The 11,679-nt window shown below is 48.1% G+C and overlaps 1 protein-coding gene across 1 annotated transcript; it reads right to left on the reverse strand.

Moving 5' to 3' along the window:
- Positions 1-10,155: 10,155 nt before the first annotated feature.
- Positions 10,156-11,031, reverse strand: LOC145410101 (uncharacterized). Its single transcript, XM_080280304.1, has 2 exons — positions 10,992-11,031; positions 10,156-10,856 (listed from the first exon to the last, which is right to left on the reverse strand). The coding sequence occupies exons 1-2, from the start codon at positions 11,029-11,031 to the stop codon at positions 10,156-10,158; spliced, it is 741 nt and encodes a 246-aa protein (XP_080136430.1).
- Between the last annotated feature and the right edge of the window lie 648 nt (positions 11,032-11,679).

Below are 11,679 nucleotides of genomic sequence, written 5' to 3' on the forward strand. Positions count from 1 at the left end.
AGACAATATGGTTTTCGCCTAGAAAGATCCACCATTGACATACTTAATCTCCTAACTCATATAATCCATCAATCAATTGATCTACATGGAGAAACTCATGCAGTAGCTCTTGATATTGCTAAAGCTTTCGACAGATTATGGCACCGTTCCCTGCTGTCCAAACTCCCTTGCTAAGGACTAACGTCTTTTGTTCCTTTGATTTCTTCATATCTTAGTGACAGGAAAATAAAAGTAAAAGTAGATGATGTATATTCCAATTTCCACTCAATTAACGCCAGCGTGCCGCGGGGGTCAGTTCTGGCGCCAACCCTATTCCTAGTTCATATTAATGATCTCTTATCTGTCACACACAATCCCATCCTCTCATACGCACATGACTCAACACTACAAAGTTCATTCACACTCAGACACCCATTTACAAATTCTAATATCTCTACCTCATAACTCAGTACAGCCATCTCCATAAATCAAGACCTATCTACAGTCAGTGAATGGGGACAAAATAACCTTGTCTCTTTTAATGCTAGTAAAACTAAATATACAATTTACTAATAGACAGATATTACCAGATTCGTACATTACCTTCAGTGCTACTAATATTCCCATCTCCAAAAGAATTTAAATTCTTGGTGTCTCACTTAACAATGCCCTTAGCTGGACTTCTCATGTTAGATCACTTGCTAAAACCGCCTCAAAGATACTTGGATTATTGTACAGAGTCCGTAACTTCTTCGCTGATGAGCAGTTAGCTAAAATTTATAAGAGTCATGTGCACTCTCAGCTTGAATATTGCTCACCCTTGTGGAATGGATGTGGAGAAGTTGCATTAAAACTACTAGACAAAATTCAGAACAAAGCTGTTAGAATTATTAACAACCCTGCCATTACAAATAAACTACCTCCCCTGCAAGTAAGAAGGAATGTTGCCTCCCTTGCATTATTTTACAGATATTTTTTTGGCAAACGCTCAGACGAAGTTGAGTCCATGGTGCTACCTCTCCATGCCTTCCCTCGTGCTGCACGGGCGTCTGGTAGTGCTCATGACTGGAATGTCACTCAGCCATATTGCAGAACTTCTGCCTATCAGAATTCTTTCATTCCCCGAACTGCATCTCTCTGGAACTCGCTTCCCCAGAGTTGCTTCACTCCAAATTTCAACGCACAGCTGTTTGCCCTATCAAAGTGCCATCGGGTCACCCTGACAGGTTCAGAACGGGGAGGTGTGGGGGGGTTAACTAATGAGGCTTTGATGAGATTGTGGTCAGAGGATCCAAGTGGTGACAGTACCTCTATCCTGTACTGATCTGGATTATTTGTCAAGAATAAATCTAAGCGATGGGCATTATGGTCAGGATTATCAGGTATTCTGGTTGGTTGCTTTACTAGCTGGGTGATTTATAAACAGAGGACACCAGTAATCTGGTGTATGGATTATTTTTTTTATTCATTTCTTTTCCTTCCTCTGTTCTCTTATTAATATATATATATATATATATATATATATATATATATATATATATATATTTGATTTTTTAATGGTTCGAACATTTAACAAAGTGAAGAAGTGGTTATACAATGAAGTATTTTCTTAAATATACATGTGCTTGGGGGGTAAGGGGTTCAATTACTGGACTGGTGGAAGGGACTCAGGGAGTGCTAACGGTCCACGGGTTAGGGGGCGCAATACTTTCCTTGCCCCAAGTGCTGGCAACCCACATTACGCCACTGTATATAGATATATAGATAGATAGATAGATATAGATAGATAGATAGATAGACAGATAGATATCAACAGCAGTTTGAGTGTCCACTGCAGGGTCGGCCTATCCCGATCGACGTGGGGACGCCATGTATCTCTATCAAATGGCATAGGCTGTCTGGTAGGGATTGTATGTAGGGTGAGAAGTGCTTGTATGTGTGACTGTAATGTTGGATTGGCTTTGGATGTGTGTGTAGTCTGGGAACCAAGTGTAATTGGCCTATGCAAGCCGACTGGGTGCAAGCATACTATATACTACGCGACACTGGTTCAACCACAGCACCTCTTATGTCCGCCAAAGCAGTATGTGGCCGGAAGAATGCTCTCAAAGTTTATTACCCGGGCAGGGCGTGCACTCTCATTCTCCCATGTATGAAAATGCACCTTGTACCACTGTACCGCAGAGGCTCCATATATATATATATATATATATATATATATATATATATATATATATATATATATATATATATATATATTGCCAGACGCCTCAATCCCGTTCGGGGTGGCCACAAACAAATCGCCTCCACGTCGCCCTGTCCACCGCCATTTCACTGCCCCGCTCTCAACTCACACCCCCCTCTCTCATATACCTCTCCACCCCATCCCTCCATCTCATCCTCGGTCTCCTCCTCCCTCTTCCCCTCTCCACCTCACTCACATACACTCTCTTCGTCAGTCTCTCACCCTCCATCCTCTCCACATCGCCAAACCACCTCAATGTATTCCTCCTAACGCTTCCTGTCACATCCACATCCACACCACAATGCTCCTTTATATCCTCATGTGTCAGCCTGTCTCTCCATGTGACTCCACAGGCTTCTTAACTCATTTCCACTGCTGTCACTCTTGACTTGTGTCCTTCCAGCAACGTCCAAGCTTTACTTCCATACATTAGAGTTGGTATCACAATACTGTCATGCAGTAACTTTTTCACTTCCATGCTCACTTCCCTGCTTCTTATCACTGCTTTCAAGGAACCAGGAACCTTTCTTCCCTGCTGTACCCTTTCAAGCACTTCACCCTCCAAACCTCCATCCTTACTCATCACACTACCCAAGTACTTAACTGCGGCGTCCCGTCAACGTTCTTTAACGTCCACACGTTTTGTCACTGCCAATCTTGTTGACGTACATAAACACGAAAAAATTGCAAGGTCCCTAATTTGCACAATTTTCAATTTTCGTGAGTGATTTTTGGTACGTATACACGTGACACCTTCCTCTACAAGATGCCAGGCAGGGACAATGCCTTACCCAGCATGACCTCCTCCCCCCCCTGCACGCCATTGTCTCAGCAATTCACCTTTTATCAGTGACCTGGCCAGTAAAGCCATGTCATGCCACGGTATGAAATTCAGAGCCAGAGTGATTCCCCAATCAATGACAATGTGGAGGACAAACTTTACATAGCATTAGAGGAAGAAACAGTCAGAAATGATGATCAGGTAATGTGGCAAAAAAAGGTCAGGTATGGTGATGAGTTAGTGAGTGAAACAATGCTTATAATGCCTATATTACTGCTTGAAAACCAATATACTCTCATACTACATATAAATTCGTACCAAGTAAATAAACAAATTCCGTTTATGGGTGGTGTGAAATAGTTACCCTCACATAAAACTCGTTTTCTTTGGTGACAGCCTGTTAGAAAACCCAGTAAGGTAAGGAGGTACTCCTACCTGTATCGAGTATTTTAAACCTCAGGTGAGCGACTTCTCTATGAATTTTCGATGTTTCTCACCAAAAGCGGAGGTTTGAGCCAAAAAAAAAATATTCCAAAAATGGTCGGGATTGGAGGTAGTCAGTGGTGGAAAAGTGGTCGGGATGGGGCGGGTTAAACGTACTCACATTTTCCAATTCCTCACCATCCAACCTTGCTGTACATTCACTGACTTCACCTTTCTCAAAGACCATCACTTTACTCTTCCCTACATTCACCTTTAGGTTCCGTTTTTTACACACTCTCCCAAACTCATCCACCAAGCCTTGCAGCTCTCCTTACACTCAACAACACTGTATCATACTGTATACAAACAACAGGACAGGGAGTTTCCATACACTACCCTCTCTCACCAGGGCCACTCCAACATCCACTACCTTACCTTGTACCTCTTTTATTACCCCATCCATGTACAGATTGAACAACCATGGAGACATGACACATCCGTGTTTCAACCCAACCTTCAAAGAGAAAAAATGGGGAGAAATGGAGTTCCCCCGAGCTAAGCCCTGTATTGGACTATATAGCCCCGCTAGGGTTACAGGAGCGAGCTACCACTCCCGGCACGGCAGCCCGGGCGAGGCTCGAGCTCGCAATCCCCCGATAACGAGTCCGGCGCGCTACCACTGTGCTACCGCGCCCCCCCCCCTCTTCAAAGAGAAAAATTCACTCAGTTCACCATCCACACGCACTGCAGCCTTAGTACCATCATACATACTCTTCACAGCATTCAACAACTTCCCATCTACTCCATATATTCTTAATACTTTCCACAATCCTTGTCTATCCACCCTGTCATAAGCTTTCTCCAAATCCATGAAAGCCGCATACAATACAAAAAGCCGCACATACACATACAGTATATATATATATATATATATATATATATATATATATATATGTGTGTGTGTGTGTGTGTGTGTCAATGGCATCACGAGGGGAGTGCTGAAAGTGCGGACCACACCGGGTGACATCATCAAAGGGGGTGACACCAGTATGACTGTTTGTAAAATATTTGAGCATTTTTTCAACAGAAATTTATTATTTTTTCCTAAAATTGTCCCTGAAGTTAGTTATAACAACAAAAACAATTTCGATAAGTCCAGCATACAAGGACAAAACCCTATGCTAATTTACTTTTTGAACCTTCTAAAGGGCTCAGGTCAGAGCTGTCGTTACTATCAAATTACAATGACGCTTCGAATCACGTGGTTTTATCTACATGTGCCACTAAGGATTCTGTATGGTCTGGTACGGGAGGGGGTCCATGAGGGGTGACTTACCGCACTGGGTGACAGCAACCGTAGTGATGTCACTGGTGTGTGTGTGTGTGTGTGTGTGTGTGTGTGTGTGTGTGTGTGTGTGTGTGTGTGTGTGTGTGTGTGTGTGTGCAGTGCCGTAGTGTAGGTTGCCAGTGCCCGAGGCAAGGAAAGTATTGCGCCCCCTAACCCGTGGGCCGTTAGCAGTCCCTGAGTCCCTTCCACCAGCCAGTAATTGAACCCCTTAGCCCCCAAGCACATGTATTATGAGAAAATACTTCAGTGTATAACCATTTCTTCACTTTAGTAATTGTTTAAACCATTAAAAAATCATATATATACTGTATATTGCATAGTTGAAACAAGAACGAAGAATATGAAATGACTACCGCGACAGCAAAACAATTATCACAGAAAAATAAATAAATATATAACGTGTTTACACGCCAGAACAACAAAATTCACCAAACTATCGAACTCTTATCGGCACACGCACACACTGGCTACAGCCAGGGTAAGTAGAAAAATTCAAGATGGCTCACCAAAAATCTCCAAGATCGTATGAAAAAAAAAAAAAATTACTTAACAATTTTTATATGTACATATAAATACAGGTATGGTTCATTCAACTCATCTTTTAGGCTTTTATACAGCAGAATTATTGTACATAAACCTGTGTGTTTTCCTCTCTGCTACTGGCAACTTCGGTCTCGTCGGCAGAATAGGCTACGTGTTGCCTGCCGTGTGCTGCAACACTTATCTCCATAACTCTGGCCAATATTGTCTATTCATGTCAATGATGAGTTCTTTTGATGGTTTCCATTCAAAGCACGGTACTTCTTGTCAAGCGATGGCTTGTTTTGCTAACAACCGATTGACAGTTGTGTGGGTCAACAATCTGTTCGGGGTCATGGTTTTTAGCATAGTCATCTTTGAGAACAATCTCTCAACTAACGCAGACGATGTGGTAGAGCTACAAGATCACACATTAATCTTGAAAGGAATTCAAATTTAGATTGATTATTCCCATCAGTAATTCTAAGCATTTCATGCCAGAAATATGTTGCTGATTGATTTGAGATGCTGATCTGGAATGCAACAGATCTTGCCACTGTTCCTGCAGAGAATCAAGTTCTTTCTCCTTTACGAGAGTAGGGAAGTGTACCACCAAATTTGCAATTGCTCTTGGTCTTCTGGGAAATAGAGCTACTTTTGGATCAGAAATATTGAGTATTGCCAGCACATTTTCCCCATCAAAAGGAAAGCGCTTTTGCATCTGTACACACAGTTCACAGGGTGCATACACGTTTTTTTAGACGAGCATTCCATACTAATCATCAAAGTTAAAATATATTTTCCAGGTTTACTGTGTATATTTATTTGGACTTAAAAAAAATAAAAACAAGATCCAGGTGACTTTTCGAATTAATCTCCAAGAACCCAAGGTAGCGGTAAAAACTCCAAGATTTTGTATTAAAAAACAAAAAAAAAATGTTTTACTCTGTGTTGGTGTTGCAACACTAAATTGGCGGGAACATTACTTGGCGACGGTATTTCGAGATTTCGACAGATCTTAATTTAGCGATCAGATTGTCGCCACATGCACAAAAAATGGAGGCCACAGCATGTTTCATAAATACAACGTGTACCACGAGGTTCTGAAAATATTTGTAGAGATGAGAGAATATGTTCTGTGTAGGAAATCTCCTATACACACACATGCATTTTTAGGATTACTTTAGGTGTGAGGTGAATTTTTATAATTAAATAACTTATCGTTGTCACAGATCACGGAGACGAGGCGGGTAGGGGAGGGAGAGGGAGGCTATCTAAGCGCCCTTGCAACTCGGTGAAATTATGAATTTTTTAAACGTGATTTTTTGTGCAAGTTATGGAACATTACAGTAACGGTATCTTCACGCAGGAAATCATGCCATTAATAGGCATTATGAGTGTTATGCAGCATGTTCTGCATCCCGATCTCTCGGGTACAGACAAGGTTCAGCCTTGGGTTCTTTGTTCCCGACAGGGTCAGTACTAGCAAGGAAGGAAAACACAAACACCACTGGCCAAAAGGCTCACTTATATATTATCAAAAGACAAACACACCCTGTTCTATGAGCAAAACTGAGAAACTTACAATGACTTAAAAAAAAAATGTTCACAACAATCACTTTCCACCTAGTTCAGCAAGTCTGGCCTATACACGGAATTACACCTTCCTGAAGTAGGGCTATGTCCACACAGTGTCACAGACAATGTTTCACAAAGTTGTCAGGTACATCATATTCACACATACGGACAGCATAATACAGTATACCCATTCCAATGGGCGCGTGACATAGACGACAACATATATTCAAGCCCTTAAGCCTAGGTACTCGCGTGAGATAGACGAGGCCCTAGCTAGTACAATATATACACATGACATGGACGATTCCTCAGCTAATCTTAGGCTATGCGCGCATCACATAGGATGAGAGTATATGATGTCTCACTCTTGATTGAGGGGAGGGGTGGGGGGTATTAATGAGTCTAGGGTGGGTTTATTCACGTGGGGGACAGGGACTGGGGAATCTGGGAAAGGGAGGAGAGCACACTGGGGGAGGGTCACACTAATGTATACTGTCCTGTGGGGGCAACACTGGGAGGAGGGTTGTCACTGTCAGGGAACTAACCTGTGGGAGGGGGTGTCAACAACTCCGCGCACAAGATCACAGGTAGAGTTCACTATGACGCACTGTGGGGAATAACACCACAGCTGCCGTGGGGGAGAGGAGGAAGGGGGGGAGGGTAGAGCACTGGGGAGGGTTGTACAACACTGGGGAGAGACACCGCAGGTACGGGGAGAAGTCACAGGGGTTAGTTCACTGGAGGAGGGGTCCAACAGCACTGGGGAAGCGTATAATCAAAGTGTCTTGTACTCACGATTCGTGCAGAGGGGAGGACACAGACCACGAGGCACGAGGGCCTATGCCAGGAACTCCAGATGATGGCTAGGTGTGGAAGGTGGGCCGTCCGGCGAGTAGTACAGGGGAGGGTGGTCCATGCGGTCACCACTAGTCCTAGAGGAGTGGGCGGGTGCTGTGTTGGGTGACTCCCTAGCCGCGATGGGATGGCAGGAGGCAGAGCTCTCTAGGCTAGGACCAAAGAGGGCCAGAAGATGTGCTGCTCAGTGCTGGCCCTTAGTCGTCGTCAGGGTCCTGGGGGAGGACCTGGGGAGGCCCGGGTCTAGGGTCGGCTGGGAGGAGGGTAGTGCCCTTGCTGAGCTGCTGTCTCGTCTGGTAGGGGCGGCCGTCAGGGAGGAACTGCAGCCACCTGCACCGGGGGAAGTCCGGCCTGCACAGTGAGTGTATGGGGGGGCCCGCTGACTCCGGGAACTGCAGTCTCAGCTGCTGGAGGAGGCCGTTAAGGCTAGACTGCAACCTCTCGTCCTGGCGGAGACCAGCAGCACCTGGAGAAGGCGAAGCTGCAAGGACCAGACACCTGGCCTCGGGGATGTCTCGCCCAGTCTGGTCTTGGGGGGTGCCTGTAGGAGAGCATATCCCGTCCTCTTGGGAAGGGATGCGGGGAGAGGGGTGCCTCATTGTCGCAGGAGTGGTGGGCGGAACTAGAGGTGTTCCGCTCTGTAGGAGACTGGGGACTAGCGGAGGGAGGTGGCCGAGGGACGGGCCTCCTACTTGGAGGGCCCGTGAGACCCCACCGAAACTCATGTCCAGGGTGTGCAGGGGAGGTCCGGGGGATGTTCCCTCCGTCAGGCAGCCCCGGTGGGTGCTGCTTGTGCTCCTAGGGAAGGCAAGAGTGTGAGAGGAGTCGGGGAAGACTCTCCAGGGTACCGCCAACCTGGGCGGCTGAGAGATATTGCCCGTCAGGCTCTCCCGGCCACAGCCACGGATCCAGCAGAACCCACACTCCAGCCATAGGGCCTGGGACTCCTGCCCCAGCGACATCAGGAGGAAGAGGTCGGACGTACTCTCTCAGCTTGCACCACAACTCCAACGGAGCGTGCCTTCCTTCTGCTGGTGTTGGGATTCCTGTCCCTGCAACAGTGGGAGGAAGAGGTCAGATGAACTCTCTCGGCTTCTGCTACAGCTCCGATGGAGCGTGCCTTCCTTCCATCGAGGTAGGGGGATAGCAACCCTTGAGGCTCCTCCTGAGTCCTCTGTTAAACAGGAGGCCGATTCAGGGGACTCGGTGTCCGAGGGTTTGCTTGGGACTTTGCCACTGCAAGTCCCACCCCGATTCTGGTGAGTGTTCCCTCTGCTGAAGAGTAGTGTACTTTTCCTGTACACTGCTGGGTGGTCTGGCTCCAGGGAAGAGGGATGCCAGGTCATGGGAGAGATATGTCGCTTTTGCCTGGACAGTGAGCCAGGTAAGCCAGCCTCTCCGTCATCCCCTTGTGGGGTGGGTATCACCCCCTCATACTCTCCTCCTGGGGTGGTGGTGTCGGTGTCATCCCGCCGTGCAGGTATTTCACCACCGTTGCGGGGGTATAAGTCACGTCCCTGTGACTGGAGTTGGAAAGTGTCGGAGGTGGCGGTGTATTGGGAGGGTGTGAGGTGGCGAAGGAAGTTGGTCCAGTGGGCGGTCCGTGGGTTGGGTTGGAGATACGGGGAGTAGAGCACGGTGAGAGATGAAGATGTAGATGTATGCTGCAGGAAGCGGAGGAGCTGGTCGGTACTGTGGAGGTGGTGCTTGTGCCCCTGGGGTGGGGTCCAGAACATATGTGTAATTTTCATCTCGGGTGGTGGTGATGGGGTGTGATGGAAGATGTCAGGTTGCAGACTGGAGAGGTAGGCCGGTGCTGTGCTTTTATGAGGGCGTCTTAGGGTAATCGGCTTTGTGAGGCGGGCAATTGGGATATTCTCCGGGGAGTGGTGTGATTTCAGGATGAGGGGGGTAGTGTTAGGGGCAGGGGTGGAGGGTGAGGAGGATGTGTGGGTGTAGCGGGCGGATGGGCAGGATAGGCAGCTGGACCTGGTGCGGGTGGTGGTGAGGATGGGCGTGTGCGGGGAGGAGCTGGTGCTGGAAAGGTGTGCGGGTGGTGTGGAGGGTGGAGGTGGCATAGAGGGGGACCGAGGTGATGAGGGATGTTGGGGTGAGGCGCGGGTGTGTATTGTGCGGGTGGGTGTGGGAGCGGGGCTTGGTGGGTGGTGGGTGATGGTGGCTGGGTGGGACGAGGGTGGTGGAGATTTATTGGGAGAGGGTGCGGGGCCCAAGGAGGGGGTGGGGTGGGGGTGGAAATCAGGGAGGAGGCTGTCGGAGGGCCAGGTGTGAGTGAAGGGGGGGTGGCAGTTGGGGTGGGGGGATGGATGTGGTGGGGGTGTTGGTAGGGGAGAAAGAAGGGGAGAGGTGGCAGACATAGGAATTATCTGGTGCTGGGGGTGAGGCAGGAGGTGGGGCCAGCGGGTTGTGTCATTGAGGGGGTGGTGTGTTCGGTGCTGGGGAGCGACGCATGTGGTGATTTCTGTATGTGCAGGTCATGTGATGGTAGTTGATAGTGACTTGGTAGGGGTTAGGGACGTTCACTATTTTGTAGGGGCCCATATAGTGAGGGGCAAGCTTGTGTGGGGTAGGTAGGTTGGCGACCATGATGAGATCACCTGGTTTGTACAGGCTGGCTGGTGTAGCATCTGGGGCTAGGTCTTGGGTGGCTTGTAGGTGTTGGAGTTTCTGCCTGAGATGGTGTAGGGGGTCGGACAAGGTAGGGTTTGTGGGGGCTTGTAGGTGACGGCGGAGGGGGAGTAGTAGGGGCGGATCGCCAAATACCCGCTCATGTGGTGTGATGCCATCCTCATGGGGGCAAGTGTTCATGCCCCATTGTATTATTTTGATGTGCACTGGCCAGTCGTCGTCTTCTGTGGCTTGAATCCTGGTCTGCACTTGACTGAGCAGAGTGCGGTGGCTACGCTCGCAGATGCTGTTCCCTTGCGGCCAGTATGGGAAGGAGTGGGAGAGATTATATCCGAACAGGGCAGATAGTTCCTTCCAAACTTTTCCTTTGATTTCGGGGGCATTATCAGAGTGGAGGGCATGGGGGATGCCGAAGTACGGGAACACATGGCGAGTCAGGGCATCAGCGACGGCAAAGGCGTGGTGTTCTTTTGCCGGGCATGCTATCAGAATTTAGTAAATATGTCTACAAATATAATGATATAGCAGTAGCCCAATTTAGGTGAGAGGGGCCCAATGACATCAACTGATAGCAGTTGCCATGGTTTACTGGCCATGAGGAGGCCGGAGAGACCCACCATGTGAGTGGCGTCTTTCCCGAGGGCACACGCTCAACATGCTTGCATGACTTGTTGTACGAGTTTGGAGGGGTGTGGGGCCCAGAAGGCGTCATTGAAAGTCTGGAGCAATTTTCTCGTGCCGAGGTGTATCCCGTTGTTAGCATGGAGGTGCATGAGGGTGTCTAGGGCAGTGGCAGGGTCAAGAGCTATGTGGCCAGAGTGGATGTAGAGAAGGTCGCCATGTCATTGCAACTTGGAGAATAGATGGGCAGTCATCCAATTGGGGCGGTCCTTGGCCTGCCAACATTTCATGAGGGTGGGTGTGGTCTGGATGGCATTCACAGGGAGCCTAGAGACGGCATCGGCATTCGTGTGGAGTTTGCCGGGCCGGTATGATATGTCATAGTCAAATTCTTCTAAGGACTCCCTCCAGCAGATCATCTGTGCATTCTTGGTGTCGGATTGGCGGAGCCATTGTAGGGTCTGATCTGTGATGATGGTAACGTGGGTACCCGCCAGGTATGCACAAAAGTATTTGAGTGCGCACATGATACCGAGACACTACCGTTTCGTGACTGCATAGTTATGTTCTGCCTGGTTGAGGGTGCAGCTGGCGCAGGCGATGATATGCTCCCTGCCATCTTGTACCTAGGCTAGTACAGCGCCGATGGCCACCAGCGAGACGTCAGTGTACAGGCAGAATGAC

The sequence above is a fragment of the Coenobita brevimanus genome, chromosome 84 (assembly GCF_032717465.1).
Source record: "Coenobita brevimanus isolate Jiangsu-jjx chromosome 84, ASM3271746v2, whole genome shotgun sequence".
Lineage (NCBI taxonomy): Eukaryota > Metazoa > Arthropoda > Malacostraca > Decapoda > Coenobitidae > Coenobita > Coenobita brevimanus.

Coding starts and splice junctions, on each gene's coding strand:
- LOC145410101 (XM_080280304.1), bottom strand. CDS start 11,031: ATGTTGAGCGTGTGCCCTCGGGAAAGACGCCACTCACATG. Junction 10,857..10,991: donor GGAAAGACGCCACTCACATG/GTGGGTCTCTCC, acceptor AAATTCTGATAG/CATGCCCGGCAAAAGAACAC.